Source organism: Ursus americanus, chromosome 2, assembly GCF_024610735.1.
Source record: "Ursus americanus isolate L20-20 chromosome 2, mUrsAme1.1.p, whole genome shotgun sequence".
NCBI classification, from domain to species: Eukaryota; Metazoa; Chordata; class Mammalia; order Carnivora; family Ursidae; genus Ursus; species Ursus americanus.
The window spans coordinates 26,594,573-26,614,505 of record NC_142128.1 but is presented as its reverse complement, the minus strand read 5'-3'; the positions used below and the strand labels follow the sequence as shown (position 1 = coordinate 26,614,505).

Here is a 19,933-nt window from a genome sequence, read left to right as displayed (position 1 = left end):
TGGAAGGAAAGCACTGCTGTGATCACTAAATTTAGGGCTGGTAGCAAGCTAATTCCCCACATTAAGCTACGTTTTATCAATGCGAAAACAAATCAATTAAGTCCTTACAATAGAGCAAAAGATAAAACTGACAGCTGCTGGGTGTCAAGTAGATAGACCCTTAGAAGCCACTTGAAAAGCTGGTAACAGTTTAAGAGCTCTGACCACTTAAAGTATGCAGAATTAACACCACAACCCCTTCTAATAACTCGTAGGGAGTGGATCGCATATATAGTTGTATCCCTACTTTTAGCTAAATTAATAATGTGCACCTGTATTAACTCTGAGCTCTGCTTTCATATGAAAAATGTTTAATCAATCCTCAGCGAGCTTTGTTCCATAAAAGGAAAAGGACAACTTGGAAACATTCCAAGTACCCACAGACAGGACACAATGGATAAACTGTAGCACTTTCCCATAATACATCAATGTTCAGCTGCATACAAAATATGGATGAATCATAAAAGCCTAATACTGACCCATCAATTATAGAATAAACGCAAATATATATACATACACACACACACACACACACATATATATATATATATATGATCTCATTTATATGAAGTTTAAAAACAGGCAGAAACTAAACAATACATCCTTTAGAAATGCATCAATAAATAACAATTATTTTTTTAAATGTATTCCTGTTATCTCTTCCTTTGATTTTCTTAGTTGATTTACTGAATAGGAGCCAAGCAAGAAACTGCTATTGGAATGCAAGCAAAAAAGTTTTGGCTAGGCCACACACAACAAACTTCATCCTTCATGTCAGTGTTCTAGTCTTGCGCTTCTAGCTATTTACTATGAATTTACCATTTATTCTAGTTTCCTCTAGATAGCATTTACTACTTAAAGTTAGGTGTACTCTTTGTTTCTACACTGGACCTTTTAATAGTTTTTTCATTGCTAAAGTAAGGAAATCAGGAGCAATAAAGGTAAGAAAGAAAGGATAAAAAAAGAAAAAGCTATAGGGTAATAAATAGGCTTCCCAAATAATGGTGCTGTTTCTATACCAGAAAAAACCAAAGCAAATACAGATTAAGGGGACCAAAACATAAAAGATAAGGATTCTCAGGTTCCTGGGTGGCTCAGTCAGTTAAGTGTCTGCCTTTAGCTCAGATCACAATCCAGGGGTCCTGGGATCAAGTTCCACATTGTGCTCCCTGCTCCATCCGGAGCCTGCTTCTCCCTCTCCCTCTGCCCCCTACTCATGGCTTGCACTCTCTCTCTCTCTCTCTCTAGTGCTATCTCACTCTCAAATAAATATAAATCTTAAAAAAAAAGGGGGGGGGGTAAGGATTCTCAAATATTTAAATATGCTAATCATCCCCATACAGCCTATGCAAAATTGATTTTCAAACAGTTACTTATAAATATTGATGTTACATGTGAATAGTTTGTCTGTTAGAAATATTTACTACCCCTAAGAAAAGCTAAATAGGTACAAGATTAATTTTTGTAATCTTTTATGAAGACAATAAAGCAAGCCATCAATATTTAGTTCAAGGCCAGACCCTTTCCTTAACTAATTTCTTACAGTATATTCTTCCCTAGTACGAACCCTCTATAGATAAAAGTTTGCTGCCTTAGGCCCATTCGCTCCCAAATTCTCAAAATGAAGAAAACACCTCTCTCTACATTCCTTATAAGCAACTGGTCATAGGCTGCCTTCCATGGACCTACAAAATCTCTCACTTTCCAAGTAAGGAGAGTCCCCATATTTAAATTTTGTATTTCATATGGAATTTCCCATTTTAGTAGCATTCTTGAGATTTTTTTGTACCTCTTTAAAAGGAATCCAGCTGCTTCCAGGCTTTGCCGGATTTGATGGTGTCTTCAGCTTTTCAAGAGCATTTTCAATTGCTTCACCATAGTTATCCTGAAACCACTTTTCATGAGGTGTTTCTGCAGGGGCTGCGGTGATGCTCCTTACATGCTCCAAAGCAAACACAATGGGCTTCATCAAAGCCGTGTGCTTTTCACGCATGATTGCAATTTTCTCTTCTCTGGCCAGGAAGACATAAAGAGTTTTACAAACATCAAACAGTTTAAATGCATCTAGTGTAAGGAAACAGAATCAACAAATAAGCGAAAATAAATAAAATATTAGCATAATAACTTAGAAAGACAGCATTGTAAAATACCCAGCACATGAAAGAGGCAGCTTTTCAACACCTGGCGCTGGGAAAACTGGATAGCCACTCGCAAAAGAATGAAGCTGGACCCTTACCTTCCTTATACGATTATGTAAAAAAATAACTCAAAATGGATAAAAGACCTTAAGACCTAAGACTCTTAGAAAAAAATGTAGGGGAAAGCTTCTGGACACCTGATTTAGGAATGATTTCTTGGATATGGCACAAAGCACGGGCAACAAAAGAAAAAACAGAAAAACAAGGTTACGTATCAAACTCAACTTCTATGCAACAAACGACACTATTAAGAGAGTGAAAAGAATGCACAGAATAGGAAAAAAATATTTGCAAATCATATATCTGAAAAGGGGCTAATGACCAGAACACAGAGCAAACTCCTAAATCGACATGAACAAAACCTCCAAACACCCAACTCAAAAATGGGAAAAAGACTTGAACAGACATTTCTCCTAAGAAGATACTCAAATGATCAAAAAGGCACACAAAAAGACGCTCAACATCATTAGTGGTTAGAGCAATGCAAGTCAAAACCACAATGAGATACCACTTCACATCCATTAGGATGGCTACTATATTAAAAAAACAAGAAATAACAAATACTGGTGAGGATATGGAGAAAATGAACACTCGTGCACTTTTGGTGGGAATGTAAACTGGTGCAGGAAAACAGTTTGGTGCTTCCTCCACAAGTTAAACATAGAGTAACAATATGACCCAGGCAAATCTACTGGATCATACACAAAATAACTAAAAACAGGGGGTCAAACAGATACTTGTACACTAACGTTCACAGAAACACTGTTCTCAATAGCCAAAAGGTAGGAGCAACCCAAATGTCCACTAACAGATGACTGCAAAACAGAATGTGGTATATCCATACAATGGAGTGTTACTCAGTGCTAGAAGGAAGGAAATTCCAATACATGTTATAACATGGATGAACTTTCCAAACATGCTCAATGAAATAAGCCAGACACAAAGGAACAAATACCTTTGATTCCACTTACATGAGGTCCTCAGAGTAGTCAAATTCACAGAGACAGAAAGTAGAATAGGAATAAAAAGGCGCTAGGGTTAGGGGCAATGGAGAGTTAATGTTTAGTGGGTACAGAGCTTATGTTTGGGATGAGTAAGTTCCTGAAATGAACAGTAGTGCTGGTTGCAGAACACTGTACATATACTTAATGCGAATGAATTATACACTTAAAATTGGTTAAAATAACACACTTTATGTTTTGTATATTTTACATTAAAGGCGGGTGGGGGTAGCTTCATCTTCAGAGTAAAAGTGTACAAAAACATACTTCCGCAAGGTGTTGTTGTTCTGGACTCTCTTCACCTCATCTTCCAGCTGCTGGATCCGTCTCAGGACATACATGTGTTGCTGTAACAGAACTCCCAACCAGAGCTCATCCCAGAGAACAGTGACCCTGCGCAGCTCAGCCACAAGCATCTGGACCTGCACACACAGGACATCCGAATACGCTCATCTACAAGCTCACACACAGCAGTTTTGCAAACACTAGAAATTACAAGTTCCACATGTGCATCTTTTGTTCTTTATATATTCAGAGAACCTTGATTAGTGATTCTATAAATACAGATTTATAAAACCAATACTGAATTGTAAAGCCAATTTCGATTATTCTAAAAGCCTTTTTGTTTTTCAAGTATCATTTCCATGACAGTTTTTATGGGTTTTGTTTTCAGGTTGTTTGGTAGGGGGGGATATAATAAAAATTACTTAAAAACATACGAATTGTGTTTTGTACCTGTAACACCATAGTTGGGTTTGCAGAGGACAGCTTATCTACAATTTTGCTGTAGCAATCCTGCATCATGGCTTGGTCTTCATTTAATCCACTTTTAGGTTCATCCTTATTGCTATCCTGAGAAGCAGGAGGGCTTCCTCCCTCACATTCAGAAACCAGCAACTCTTCTCCTTGAATGTTGCCAAGTAAAGTTGGAATTGCAGACGAAAACTTATTTCCTATAAGAAAATGGAAGAATTAGGTACACTTTGGATGTTTCTCCTATGTGCATATGTTAAGGAAAACATTGGTAGTCCAGTCAACTCCAGAGCACTCACTTAATTAGTTTGCCTTCCATGCATTAAATTAACCAAAGATCATGGATATTCTGCCGTTTCACAAAGTAAGCTTTTATATTTATTAATATTATAAGCAAATGGAAGATAAATGAGGAAAAAAAATAAATGAGTCTCAATAAGTAAAGTTTTCTCGCAGCCAGAGTCTAGAGCTTGGTTTCATCCTTCTCTACCATTTACTCAGCTCATCGGTGAACCTCAGAGCACTGGCTCAATTTCTCTAAGCCTAAATGGGTTACTGTGAGACTGAAGAGCACGTGTAAAGCACATCCCCTAGTGCTAGACACAGCAGTTACTATCTCAATAAACAATAATTATTATTACTGAAAACCACAAATTCCATCAACTCTGTAACAGGAAGCTGAAAAAAATTTACCTAACGGACATTATCTGCAAAATAATTTGTACTTAAAGTAGCAGTATTTTAAATATTCCATACCTGAAGCCTGTGATTCAGTACTAAGTGATATGGTGCCCACAATCGCAGGGTACAGTATGAGATGCGGGGAATCTTGAGCCACTCGGCAGAGAAGGTTACAAATACTTTGGCGCACATATACTTCAGGATGGTTTAAGCGTGAGAAAAGCTGTGGGATAATTCCTTCAGGATAAGAAGAAAGAAGGGTACTTTAAAGTCAATAAAAACTGTCAACATAGTAGATGCAAAAGCATAAAACCTGATGTGTGTCAGAATCAGTTCTAAGGACCTCAAATTTCTCCCTGTGATAACAAAGAACCCTAACAATAGTTCTTGATTTGCAAGTTTGGTTAGGGTACAGAGCTATAATCAAAATGCAGAGTGATTCAACAATGTTCTGGCAAAATGTATTTTCTATGAATGCCTGTAAAAGACAGAGAGAATTTTTAACACAGGACATACAAAAATTTTGAAACTTATTTTCATTACTGTCTCCAAAATTCATTTTGTGTCCATAAAGCTCCTGCCGCCTGTCAGCCTTCTAGTTCTCTGAAAGGTGGGAGAGAAGAGTATGTAACATGCAGTTCATAGTGTCCTATCAACTAATGTTAAGGTATTCTATAACACATTAAAATTATAAACATAAAGAAACTACTTTTTTATTGTCTTATATATCCTACCCCGAAATAATTTTTCCTAAAATATTTTATTTAGACTATTACCTCTCCATGGAGCAGTAGGTGTTGTTTCCAAGCCATGTTCCAGATACTGCCTAAGCTCGCCGGCATGTTTGACAAGCAATCTGAGCAAGCGCAGTGTGGCCATCACAATCACATCATCAGTACTCTGCTCTGCTCTGTGACTTAAATGTAGCCTAGGGTCATCTTCATCTAAAGGAATCTAAGAGGGAAAGGTGAAAGGCAGAAATAAGAATACTGTTTTTGCGTGCTAGGACAGAAATGTCAAATATATTTTCTTAGAACCAAACACCAGGATACCTACCTGACCGGCATTGAGTTTAAGGAAAGTAAAATATGCACTGCAAGACAGCTTGTACAGGCTGAAGATTCTATCTACAACCTTTCTCCACACTTTAATAACTCCTTCTGTTGCACTTTCATCAAGTTCTGAAAGCCACGGGCAGCTTGAGATTAATTGATGCCAGATAACATCAACCATGTCATCTTCCTCATTATCTTCACTTTCTGTTATCTGAAGTGTTATGTCCTCATCCTGAAGAAAATTTGGGCGTAAAATGCTAATTTTTTTTAACACACAAAGAAAAGGAAGGGGAAAAGGTACACGATTTTCCTATCCTATGAAAGCATTTTTCTCATTTATAAAAAATAAAATTAATTCACATTTAGTTTCATACATGCTAAATCAATGTCATTATGCTCCTCTGTATGATGTATTTACTGATGTAGCTAATGAAGGATATAAGACTTTGTTTTTTGGTACTTTAAATGCGTCTAAGTTAAAATACAATATGCTACCTGCAGAACATTAAATGTAATCTGTTCAAAAGTTTGAGGCTTGAATGTATACAGAATCCACTCACAACAGACTTTACTCTCTTTATAAAAGTAATGCGCACGTACATAACGCCAGCTCGGGCAGACACTGATACATGCTGGTCTAGAGCAAGATGAGTCAGTACAGTTTAGCCTATGAAATAAATCCAAACTTTTAAAAAGTCTATCCAAAAACTCAATAACTCTTAACATTCTAGAATTAACGGAATTTTGAGCTGAGAGGGAATAAATCCTACAGCTCATTTAGTCTACTAGTTTTCAACTCTGGCTATGAATTAGAATCACCTAGTAAGCTTAAATACACACACCCACGTCCCACTCAGAATATCTGGGGTGGTATTCAGGCACTGGTGTACTTTAAAAGGTCCCAAGCTAGTGTTAAGAACCTAATGTCTGATCAAAACAACAATTAAAAGAGAAACTTAATTCACATAAAACCAACTTCACCTATTGTAACAGGACCTTAAGGAAATGATTTCTCAAGGTATTACATTCTGCTTAGAAAAGTATAACTCACTTTCACTTTAAAACTCAAAGTTTTGATTTGTAACAGTAACTGCCTAAACCCCATTCGACATTTAATTAAGTATATGTGATCAACCTTTTCAAAATCAATGAATTAAAACAGTGATCTTAACACCATTTCTCCCGAACACTGTATGATGTTTTCCTTGCCTGAATCCCTGCTGGCCGACACACAGCCTGTCCAAGAATACCATATATTCTCTCTTTTTCTTCTTCAGTTATAGTGTCTGGAAGCAGATTCTGAACTTCAGATTTTTCTCTAGGCAGCAGACGAACGCCTTCTCCCTGACTATAAAAATAAACAAGTCACTGGTTCCAGCTACCAAAATTTGTCATGTCAAGCTACCAAAACATGTCAGCAGACATTTCAAATCTTTATCTTGCAATGCATTAAATAAACAACACATTTCAACATACATACCTGGCATTATCAACCACCTTTCTGCCCCACCTATAAGCCCAACTAGCCAATGCTGCCCAGGATTTGGCTACTTCAGGTGCCTGTACTGAAGACAGGTGATACAACTGTCCCAAAATGAAGTCAGGTTCTCCAACTCCAATATGTACTGCCATAATGGACCCAAAAAAAAAATAAATAAATAATAATAATAATAATAATAATAATGAAAGGACTCAGCAATGTTACATTCATAAATTTCAAACAGCATTCCTACCAACGTTGTAGGGATTTATTACTTGTAAGCTATCACTAAGTTCCAGAATATTACAGTAAAAATTTGATCAAAGAACACATTTTTACTATGCTTTTTCTAAAAGGTTCATATATTGAAATCAATCACTCGGCTTCACAAGGCAGCTTAAATTATCACCTTGTAAACCACATAAATATCTTTCCTGACAACACAGGTGTCACATGTGTTGTACAATGTCTTGAATTCTAGGTATAACTGGCTCTTTCCTTGTGATTGGTTAAGCTTAAACATTCTGGCAAAGATAATATATAGGTCATCAGTAAACAATCTCATTCAGTCAGAAATTCATGAGGTAAATATCTTTATTCACAGTTTAGAAATGAAGAAATCACCTGCTATAATGCCATTTGACACATCACTTATGAATATCAAGACTGTAAAGTTACATAGATTATAATTATTTTACAAGACCAACGTAAGTAATTAAAATTCTAGGCTTCATAACAAAAATAAAAGTATATTCTTATCAGTGAAGAGGTTAACTATCTCCCACTCTGTAAAACTTGGACAGAACAGACACTCCAACACTGAATGAACTACCCTATTTGTCAAGGACCTTTCTGTTACTAACACTACTGTCAGAATGTGAAACTTTCATCTTTCTATAGTTTTTGTGCTCTACCAGCCAAGGAGACCACAGGCAACTACTGTGTATCTTTCTTGCTCCTCCCAGTGTGAGGTGGAATTTACGTATCTGGAGCAGGACCTTGCCGGCAAAAACATCTAAGTCCATAAAGGCACTGTGGCTTGAGAAGGCCCAAGGAACAGAGCAGAGTTAGGTGAACTCCACAGTGGCATTAGATACTAAAGAAATGTGTTTTAGTTATTTCAGGACAGTATAATATACTAAATTTCCACGCGAACAATTTTTGTGGCAAGTTACGGCCAGCCTAACATTGTAAACTTTAAAATAGTGGAGAAGTAACTTCTAAAATTGTTATTTTAAAGCTAGTAAAATAAAGAAATCCTACCTGTAGATTCGCTCTCAATCCGAGGATACTCTTCTTCCATTGTATTAACAGATGGCAGTTCTATTAAAGCAAGTATGTTTTTAGACAGAGTAGAAAGACCTGTGAAGTTCTGCTGTTGCTGAGCTCTGTAAACCTGTTTCAGCTGCCCTGAAATTTCTTTCCATTCTGCCTGGATCCATTTAGCCAGTGTCAGAATTGACTTGGCAACTGCATATTCGGCTTTGGCAGACTTGCAGAAAGATATGGCACAAGAACTCAACATTTCCATTGCATGTGTTGACTGGCCTACAGAAAACAAAAAACCAGCCCTCAGAAGTCTTAGATGCAAAGGATTAACAGTACTTCAGGGTAAAGTAACAATGTAAATTCAGTGGTAATCAATGATCTCTAGAAACACTTCTTACTTTGATACACTATAACAAAATTACCTCTTCCTAAAGCACCAAATTACAGAGGTAAGTCAATTACAGGTAATTTACTATTCAAAATGCAAATATTCTGCCACAGCTGAAAAAAAAAAATCAACTTTTCTATTACTGCCTTAAATCATACACATTTTCATACACATGATTTTCATTTTAGTCATACATAAACCACAGTTCATTTTACTAACCTGCTGTATATAGCAATTTGGTTTTTTCAATGTCAAGTTCAGGCCCCCATTTTTCATCCACTTCACCTTGAGTTGATAGTTTTTTAAAATGCTGGACTAAATCCTGTGCAGTAGTAGTCTTTCCCAGCTGAACCTCACTACACTGTGCCAGCAGTCTTGTTGCAAGTGACACATTCCCTCGTTTTCTAGCAAATTTTGCTGCTGTTAGACCTAACTCCATGAGATGGCTTCTAATTGGAACTGTTTGTTCTGGAAAAAAGAAAACGTTTCATTAGTCCCTTATTGGTCTAACCCAGACTGCACGGAAACATAGCCAAAAATTCTTCCCCAGCCATTTTCCCTTCCCTACCAACTCCCAAAATAAAGATAACTCATTTTTCGTTATCTTTAAATCTCTAGCAGCTAAGCATAGTACTTGGCATATAATAAACAGTACGTTTGTTGAAATAAATGTAAGCAAACGATGAAGCAGACAAAGTAAAAATCATTCGCTACGAGAAATCAGCTTTTCAGTTTCTTGATCTTTTTAGTAAAGAGCCTAGTCCAAAGGGTGGGGAAAGAGAATAAGGCTAGACCATCTCTTGTTGTGTAAGTACCCTCTGCCCGTCTATCATGCCATTCTCTCCTGGTTCACTCCTACCTTTCTGAAGAATCCTCAGTCGCCTTCTCATCCACTACCCATCCATTAAAACTGATGTTCCTCAGGGTCAGTTCTAGGCTCTCTACTCTTCTCACTCTGCATATTCTCCCTGGACAATATCATCTGCTCCTGTAGCTTCAATTACCCTGTAAATGCTGGTGACTCTTGAATCTTTTATCTCTGGCCAGACCTGACATCTGAGTCCCACCTGCCTACCAGCCACCTACCCTCAGGTATTTCAAAGGCAATTTTAACCTGTGTCAAGTGGAATCCATTTTCTACCACCCTCCAAACCTTCTACTTTCTTCTCCTGTTATTCCTTACTCAAGGAAAGGCACGTGATCAACCTGGCTACCTGAGCAGGTGCCTGCCAGTCATCTTAAGACTTTACTTGCAGCCCTCATATCATATTTATTTTTTTCTATCCCTACTACCACTACCTTGGTTACTCTTAGCAGGAAATTCAGCCTAACTGGTCCCTCTGCCCCCAGTCTTACCCTCTTCTAGTCCATTCTCCAACCTGCAACTGAAATCATCTTACACAAAGGTAAATCTGAACACGTAACTTCCCTTTGATGGCTTCCCACTATTCCCTTGACAAAACCCCAACTCCTCAATTTGCCTTGAAAGGCACTGATGTCTTATGTTTCATTCCAATCTCCATCTCCCTCAGCTTCTTCTCTTCCCACTCTCCCTTAGGCAAACTGTCATCTAAGAATCTTTTGTTACTGCTGCTGGCCTTCACCTGTTTTTTTCCAACCAGTCTACTGCCTTCCATCTCATCCCTACCTCCCTCAAGTAACAGCTTAAATGTTACTTCCTCCCCAAATCCTGTTCTGACTGATCCCTAGAATTAAATTGATGCCCTTGTTATGTTCTTTTAAGCACAATGTACATTCACTTCCACTTAGCACACCATACTGCCGTCCCTTGTTTGATGTCAGTTTTCCCTACTAGACTCTAGAATCACTGTGGTCCCTGGAATGCAGAAAACAGGCTTGTCTTGTTCACCGTTACATCCCAACTTTGAGCACAATACCTGGCAGAAAGCACACACTTCATAAGCACTTGCTGAAGAAGGAAAAGAGGAGTGGAGTTCTGTCTCCAACTGTAACTGCTGGGTTACTGATTTTTTATTCCCAATTTTAAAACTTGTTTAATAAGGGAAGGATGAGAAAGAAGATGATATTTGTAGTCCTATTATATGCCATGCTCTGTGCTAGGGCTTGTATATGCCTTGCCTCATTTCCTATAATCCTTACAAGAATCTCCTGTGCAAGGCCATACCCATAACTGAAGAGGAAAGTGACTCAGAAGTTTAATGACTTGCCCTAAGGGCCTTCCATCTGCAAATGCTGGGCTAAAGATCCAACCCAAGTGTATGCGGCAAGGAGGATCCAGGTGAGTCACAGTTCCCAGTAATCACTCCGCAATCCAAGTCCATACCCCAGCAAAACCTTATTTGAAATTTAACACACAAATGTATTCAGTAACCTTAGCTACCACATTTTCAACTAAAATTCTACAGAATTCTGGCAACTTTTCCATTTTTAAACAATAAAGTAAATTGCTAGCATCCCTTTAACATGACAGACATTTTTCTTAAAAATGAGACCTACTAAAAAAATAACATAAAAATTTTTTAAATTAAAAAATAAAAAAATGAGACCTACTAAAAAAAAGAGAGACCTACTAATATTTATACAAGTACTACTTCCGTAACTATTCATTTGGAGTGTTTAAAACAACATTTGCAATATATTGTACCTGACATAGAATCTGTATCAGAACAAATAAATAAAAAATGGGCAAGATCTGAACACTTAACAAAGTAAGATATACAATGGCCACTATGCAAATGAAAACATGTTCCATCTCATTAATTACCAAGAAAATGCAAATCAAGCCACAATGAGGTACTATTATACACTGGCACCAGTGACTAAAATTAAAGACCAGCACTACCAAGGATGTAAATGCCAGAAGAAATGTACAAACACTTTCTAAGAAAATGCCAAACTATTTTTAACACTGAACTATATGACCCAACAATTTCACTCGTAGGGGTTTACTCAAGAGAAACACAAATATACATTCACCCAGAGACCTGTACATGAATTTCATAGCAGCTTTATACATAATAGTCCAAATTTAAAAATAAACAACTCCAATATCAACCAAAAGACCCAGAGATCAATTACAGTATAGCCACAGAATGGGCAGTACTCAACAACAGGAAGGATCACAGTACTGCTACACAAAACACAGGGGAACCTTAAAAATAAAATGCTGAACAAGAGAAGTCAGACACAAGAGAGCTGGATGATTCCATTTATATGAAACTTTAGTAAAGACATGTCTAATCTACAGTGATAGACAACAAATCAGTGCTTGTCCAGGACAGGACAGATGTCAGGGAAGAGGCATAAGGAAACCTTATGAGGTAAGATCAGTGTTCTGTATCTTGATTGTATTGGTGGTTACACTGGTGAAGATGTGTCAAAACTCATGGAACTGTACACTTAAAATGTGTAAATTATATCTCAATCAAAGCTATTTAAAAAAACAACCTAATTACCTTTTATCCTCTCCAACAACTGACTCTGGTACATGGTATATCTTAATGCCTGCATCCATGGCCTCACATCATGCTGTTTACATGAACGTAGAGCTTCACTGAAGAGTGGAATAAGACAATCCTGACAAAGAAAAATCAAAACTACTTAATGTAAACAGCCTCTCTATATGTTTATAGGTTGAGGTAAGCTGCATCCCCCATAAGCCGGCTACTCCAGGCTCATCTATTAAACTCTCCACTTTCTTCACTAGCTTCTAATCACAAGAGGAAAAACACTCTAAGACACTCTAAGAGCAAAATCCTTGCTTTGCAAAAAAAAAAAAATAAGTCCAATTTACCAATACTTATCAATAAAGCACATTTTTATAAAAAATGAACACCAGAGTTACTATAAAGCAGAAGTTGAATTACAGAGAAACGTAAAACTACTGCTTTATAAGCAGATTCTCAAAGACTAGAATTCCCTTGGGACAGGCCCGTCTTTGGTTAAACTTTACCCTATTTGGGAAGAGAATGAGGTGTCTTCATTACTATTACTAACTTTTTCTTTTAAAGTAAGTTCTTCACCCAACGTGGGGCTTGAACTCACAACTCTTGAGATCAACAGTAGCACGCTCTACCAACTGAGCCAGTCAGGTGTCCCTAAGAGACTCTGCTTTAATCAAATCTAAAATTTATAACACTTGTCAATGGAAAACATATTTACATACACCAACCCCCCCCTTCTTCCAAAAAGAAAAAAAAAGAATGAAAGAAAAGAAAAAAATTAATTAGCCATCCTTGAAATGATGTATCTTAGGTTCCTCCATCTGCCTCACACATTTCTCAAATGAAAATATGCCTGAAAATGGCATTTTAGATTTCTGGATTTACTAGTTTGTCCAACAAATGCTACAAATGCTACTTTAAAATTTCAAAAAAAATCTTGGGGTGCCTGGATGGCTCAGTCAATTGAGTGTCTGACTCTTGGTTTTGGCTCAGGTCATCATCTCATAGGTTGTGGGATTGAGCCCCATGCCAGGCTCGTCGCTCAGCGGGGAGTCTGCTTGAGATTCTCTCCCTCTGCCCCTTCTCCATGCTCTTTCTCTCAAATAAATAAATTAATATTTTTTAAAAATTCTACACGAATGCCTATAAATGGTCAGAAGAATATCCTGATAAGGATACACATATACACACCTCTGTTGAAAGTCTGTTAGAAACTGTGTTCTCCAAAGCAGAAGAGCAATACAGCTGTAAGGTACTTAGAACTGGCAGAGACTGTGAAACTGTTAAAGTAGAAAGTCTCAGTGGTCCAATAGCTATGCGGGAGGTTTGCTTCAAGTACTTTACCACATTTCTGAAACAAGATATTCACTGTCAATTAATAAGTGAGATTTTCCAACCTGGGTAATCACTGAAGGGATAAGGTAGTTTGATAAGATGCTACTATACTGGCATCCAAAGAGGAGGAAGGAAGAGGAACTGTCTGCCCTTTAGTAAAATGACATAAGCAAGTCAAGACATGCTTCTGGGGATTTCTACAGTTTATTTAGTTTCAACCTCTATATATGTTGCCAAGTGGCATCCATGTATCATGACTTCTACAACTAAAATGAAGCTATCATGACTAACATTGTAGTGATCACGTAACCGACTCCTCCCCAAAGTACATACGTTTACCATATGGTATACACAGTACACATTAACCTCCCTAGGATTAAACTTACTCAGTTATGGACTGCCACTTCTGATCTTGTTCTATATGGTTTAACGCAGTTGCCAAACAAACAGAACTTCTCAACAACTGTACTTCAATGGATTTCTGAAGTTCCCTTGGATCCGGACTTAACATGTTAGGAAGCAGTTTTTTCATATCTACAGAAGTTAAATAAATTCCATTAAGTTAATTTGCTTTTAATGTCTAAGAGTGATGAGATATTTTGACAGTTTTAAAAAGTTATCACCAATGAATACATTCTTTCACATTTAAATTGAGGCAGCTAAACACTATGATTAAGCATTTCTGATAGCCATATAAAAATTACAGTCCACATTCAAATTGTATCCCAGATTTGCCTCAAAACAGCTGATTTCCAAAGTTCAAAAATCAGTAAATCAACCTACTACATTTTAAAGGGGCAAATCTAGCCCTACGTTGCAAATCTTACCAAATCCAGCAACTCAGTGCTAACACACAAATTACTCACAATACTAACTTTAGTGTAATATTTTACAGAATGTTCCAAGCTGCAGTAAGGAAGTTAATGAACCACATTAAGAAGTCAAGAAAAATATTTAGCTTTAAGACTATTTAAACTTTTTCAAACGTGGCTAGATAAATCTCAAAGTTTAATTTTACTTAAACTGTTTTCATTTGCCAAATCAAATATAAGTAAAACAGACGCAAAGATGTTCCTTCACATAGAATTCTGCCCCAAAATAAATGTGCAAAAACTTCCAGATTTTCCATTAAAATAGTAAACCAAACATCTTGAGCAACTTGTCTATAAAACACTTAATTCTAAGATTATTATTTCAAATACCTATTTTCTCTTTTGATCCTCCAGCAAGTAGATTGATATTTTCTCCTGGTAACAATTCTAATTGTTCAGTACATTCAACAAATTCTCCAGATTCAAAACTGCTTAGTGATCTGTAATTAAAATACCAGTTAGCTAGCTTGCATTACACCTATTCAACCTGTGGGACTATTAAAAAAAAGTAGAACAAATTCTAGAAAAACACAGCACAGTTACATAGCATTCTCTTGATGGGGTTCCTTCTACATAGGTCATCATTTTTTACTTGTATTTTGAAGATGTGACTACTGATTTAATTGGCACTAAAACTGGGAGTGGCAAACCAGAAAGCCACGGCAATAGTCATTCAGAGTTTAGCATACTCACCCTTCCATGTTTCCTTCCTCTTTTTGTAGTCTGTTATCCTCAGAGGCCCATCCAACCAACTGACAGATCTCTGTAGAGCAATGCCAACATCTGATTCTCCCCTAACTACCTCTAAGTTTGCTACATGGCCCCATCCCCCACCCAAAGCCCAGGCCCCTGGAAGGCTCCTGTTCTATTACCTCAGCTTTCCATCCTCATCCTACCTTTTACTGCTGGCCTCCCTCCCTCTCTCCCTTCTCCAGCGTGTTTCACGGAAGCTGTTTCTCTTCTTTCAAAGAATTCTTCCTTTCCATCTCCTTATATCACCTGAAAAAGGTGGAGCCTCGGAAACTCCTTTATTCTTGTATCATCAATGCTAGGACGAGAGGCCTTCTAGCTCCCTACCTACTGCTGCTACTTTCAGAATATTCACTCTGTTCCCATTCCTACTATAGCTGCTTTCCAACCAAGATGATTCAGTTTCTTAATCTCTCTCTTCTCCATTAATCACTCATCTTTTCCTGTCCCTCTCACTGTGTCCCCACCCTCACAATGCAGCCTGAATCCAGCACTAGAAATCCAGCACTAGGAACATCAAAGACTGCACCTGCTTCCTCCTTATAAGCTCCAAGCCTGGACCAAGGCAACCGGGCACTTCCCATGTGAGCCGCAACTGATGAACTGTCGAGGTATGGTGACAACACCTTTATCATTCCTGCCACTACAGGGTCTGAGTCCTCTCCAGTGTCAGGTTCCATGTGTCCCCACCAGGCTCTACAATGCCCTCACATTCTCAGCTAATGACTGACTCCTCAAAACAAACATACACACACACACAGCCCCACGGGTTTTCATTTCCTCTATTCTTACCCTTAATCCACCATCTACACGTTCCAAAACTCTGTCCATATCCAACTACTTTCCTTGGGTGCAAAAAAGGTGGGGCCCAGTTAATCCTTCGATCAATGTTCTTTATCCTGTTTCTTCAACCTCTGCTTTCTAGTCACTCCTTCCCTTGAGCTTAAAAGAACACTTTCTCTAATACTTTAAATACAAAACATTCTCCTCCAGCCATAGGTTCCTCTCCTTGACTTCACGAAAAACTCACTTCCCAAGTAACCTTTAGAGCTTTTTCGATTTCCAAGTTTCTTCAACACTCAATAGTAGTCAGCCTAGCTGCTTCTCCTTCTCTCTCTACAAAGCTCTTCTTGCGTGCAGTCTCTGGAGCTCCTGACCAGGCGCACTACCCCAGTCTGGTTCTCCTACATCTCAGACTCTTCCTTCCTCAATGCCTTTGTTTTTATCGATGGCTTCCTCTCCCCTCCAGTAACAAAGATGCTCGTAAGGATTCTGACCTTGGTCCTCTTTACTTTTCACTCGCCCATCTCCAGAGCTTTATCTGTAACTTGGTCGCTTACAAAGGCTCTGGAGTAAAGAGAAGGTAAAGAGGGTCTTTTACTGTCACCTAATGATCCCCAAATCATTCTCTAGCTTAGACTTTTCTCCTTTGCTCCAAATCCAATTCTTAACTGCTTATTAAACAATCTCCTCTGCATGTTTCACATGCACCTTAAACACACCCCATTGTTCTGGGTGCTCCTACTTCAATTAATAGTGCCTGTTCTCCCTCTACCTTTGTCCCACAGATTAGTGGTCTACCCTTGCCATCCACCTCCAGTCTCTTCACAACAAAGCAGAGTGAACCACGAAGTCAGATCCGGACATCCCTCTCCCGTTCAAATCTCACCTAGGATTGTCTCTCTTATTAGGAGTCAAAAGTCCTTCTCAACAGTTCCCACCTACTCTCTACCCTTATCTCTTATTATTCACTCTGCTTTCAACAAGAGTCGCCTCCGGGGCATTTCCAGAACACTCGAAGTACATCTTTATTCTATCAGATCTGTTTCTCAAGTCTTTGCTCAAATGTCCTGATGGCATTCCCAACTTTGTCTGTGTGTCTCCTCCAGAAGGGAGCTCCTCAAGGGTCAGAATTCGTGTTTCGTGAAATGTTGCACCCCACTGACTGGCATATAGTACATGCTCAATGGAGAAATTACCCATTAACACATTCACTCTCTAGAAGCTGAGCTTCTCAATGGGAAGGACAGCTAATGACCCCTGTGTCCCAGCCACTTACCAGTATACAAATTTTGAAAACCCACATATATTTTGTGGGTTTTTAAAATTTAAATATTTATTTATTTAAGTAATGTCTACACCCAATGTGGGACTCGAACTCATGACCCCAAGATCAAGAGTCGCATGCTCTACCGAATGAGATAGCTAGGCACCCCCAGTACATATATTTTGAATTAAAGGATTAATAAATGTGGAGAGGAACAAGAAGAAAAAAAGACAAGAAAGGGAATTTAACTTATGAATGTTCATAAACTTTGCCCTCTTTAGAATATTTTCAATCAATTCAAACATAAGTTAGAAACAGTCATCAAATGTGACCCTTTCTAAAGCAGTTACAAATTTCTCTTCATATTTATTTTGTAAGCTCTAAGAATCAATACTGAATGACTGTTTCGACAGTGACAAGACTGATTTTCCACTGCATGAATACCTTCCTCACCACTGTTGGTTTCTCATTGTAGTCATTTCAAACAGCAATATTATTAGAACTTCAAATATCTTGCAATAGTGGATATGACCAATTTTAATATTTTTCTGCCATAGAAGAAGACTTTAAAGCTACTGAAAATTTATTTAAATGAAAAAAAGTCCTTACTTAATGTAGTTGAAATCAGCTTTCAGGTTGAGAGAAGTACTGCTGGTACTCTTCTTCAAGTCGTGGATGGCATTCTGCCACTCCTGTACCGCAGCCCAATCGGCAATGGAGATGTAGCACTCACATGCTTTATTTCCCAAATAATTTATAACCTCAGGGGAAGAGTCAGTTGGCTTGGACAGCACAGTTTTTCTGGACTCACCTGAGTGAATGTATTTTATAAAATAGAGAAATCCAGAACAGTTATAAATATTTTAAAGAGCACAAAAATCTAAAAATACACAGTAAGATCGTCAGTACAAACTACCTGACTACAACCTTTTATTTAAATACCAAGTGCTCACCGTTCAGAGAATGTTTGGGGCTGGCACTGTTACGCCCACTGTTGGCCAATGTGAGAACAGATTTGTCAAAGCTGGAGATGCAGCAATCGACCCCTGTCATGGCGCACAAGTGCTCCTGGTACTCCACAGAGGCCTTTTCAAACCTTTAATGCAAATTCAAACAGTCTTTATTTTTTATTATCCACAAACTTCAGTTCCAAAAAAACAAACAAACAAAAAGGTAATCACTCAACAAATTGAGCAGGGAAATAAATACACTGAGTGGAGACAATGAGTTAATTATTTTGTGTGGGGTTGGGGTGCACAAAATTAGATTTTTTTCCACACAACAAATGAAAATAAATTAAAAAAAAAAAAAAAAAAAGGCAGAGGCGCCTGGGTGGCACAGTTGGTTGGGCGTCTGACTCCTGGTTTTGGCTCAGGTCATGATCTCAAGGTCCTGAGATCGAGCCCCACAACAGGTGCCGCGCTTAGTGCAGAGTCTCCTTTGAGACTTCCACCCTCTCCCTCTGTCCCTCCCTACCGTAAGCATATCTCTAATAAATAAATAAAATCTTAAAAAAAAAAAAAAGGCAGCATAAAATAACAGAGGGGGCGCCTGGGTGATTCAGTCAGTTAAGTTTCTGCCTTTGGCTCGGGTCATGATCTCAGGGTCCTGGGATCAAGCCCCACATCAGGCTCCCCGCTTATCAGGGAGTCTGCTTCTCTCTCTCTCTCCCTCTTCCCCTTCCCACTGCTCCGTCTCTCTCTTTCTCTCTCTCAAGTAAATTAATAAAATCTTAAAACAACAACAACAACAGCAACACAAAGGTATCCTTCACTTAAAAAAAAAAACAACAGAAAATATTGGTAAGTATCTGATCTCAATGTACACAAAGGCTAAGTAGAATAAATCTCTATTTTTTTTTAAAGATTTTATTTATTTATTTGATGGGCGTGGGGGGAGGAGGGGCAAGCAGAGGGAGAGGGAGAAGCAGGCTCCCCACCAAGCAGGGAGCCCGATGTAGGGCTCGATCCAAGGACCCTGGGATCATGACCCGAGCTGAAGACAGACACTTAACCGACAGAGCCCACCAGGCGCTCCAAAGAATAAATTTTTGAAGAATTCATAAAGTAACAGATACTAATGACACAATTTGAAACTTCTAAGTACCAAAACCACCATAAATATTAAAAACAAATTACAAATCAAGAAACTAGACAGCATCAACAATCTTGCTGTCTAATAAAATCTCACAGATCAAGAAAGGAAAAAATAAGAGTCCATGAAGACATAATCTATGTTTTTAAAAATCACAAATGATCAAGAGAACATATGGGGAAAGTCCTACTCTTGATCACTAATAAACAAATGTAAATTAAAACTATCTTCACTGATGATGGTGGCAGAGCTGTTGTTTTTTAGTGACCCTCAGTATTCACAAAGGTGAAAGGAAGGGATTATTATTGTTTTCTGTACAGTAACTCAGCAAAAGAACATACTATAAGCCTTTTGGCCTATAGCCTTTCTTCTAGTAAATCAACTTGTAGGAACGAATTCAAAGAAAATAAACATAATTATATAAAGAATTAAGTGCCATAATGCATTAAGATTAGTTTAAAAAAATCAAAAATAATCTTATCGTCCAAAAATAAGGAATGTTAAATTATACTGCACTCACAAAAAATACAACTGTGTCATTAAAAA

At 37.9% G+C, this 19,933-nt stretch overlaps 1 protein-coding gene across 3 annotated transcripts in view; it reads right to left on the bottom strand.

Moving 5' to 3' along the window:
* Positions 1-19,933, bottom strand: part of SMG1 (SMG1 nonsense mediated mRNA decay associated PI3K related kinase) — a 98,565-nt gene that overhangs the window by 27,271 nt on the left and 51,361 nt on the right. For all 3 annotated transcript variants that reach the window (XM_045776091.2, XM_045776088.2, XM_045776089.2), the window contains 16 exons: positions 18,247-18,389; positions 17,903-18,104; positions 14,827-14,936; positions 14,011-14,158; positions 13,481-13,640; positions 12,302-12,422; positions 9,084-9,332; positions 8,471-8,755; positions 7,208-7,352; positions 6,937-7,075; positions 5,729-5,959; positions 5,449-5,626; positions 4,748-4,909; positions 3,974-4,191; positions 3,506-3,660; positions 1,829-2,051 (listed from right to left, as the gene is read on the bottom strand). In XM_045776091.2, coding sequence (XP_045632047.2) covers positions 1,829-2,051; positions 3,506-3,660; positions 3,974-4,191; positions 4,748-4,909; positions 5,449-5,626; positions 5,729-5,959; positions 6,937-7,075; positions 7,208-7,352; positions 8,471-8,755; positions 9,084-9,332; positions 12,302-12,422; positions 13,481-13,640; positions 14,011-14,158; positions 14,827-14,936; positions 17,903-18,104; positions 18,247-18,389 — 2,869 coding nt within the window. The remainder of the gene's footprint in view (positions 1-1,828; positions 2,052-3,505; positions 3,661-3,973; positions 4,192-4,747; positions 4,910-5,448; positions 5,627-5,728; positions 5,960-6,936; positions 7,076-7,207; positions 7,353-8,470; positions 8,756-9,083; positions 9,333-12,301; positions 12,423-13,480; positions 13,641-14,010; positions 14,159-14,826; positions 14,937-17,902; positions 18,105-18,246; positions 18,390-19,933) is intronic.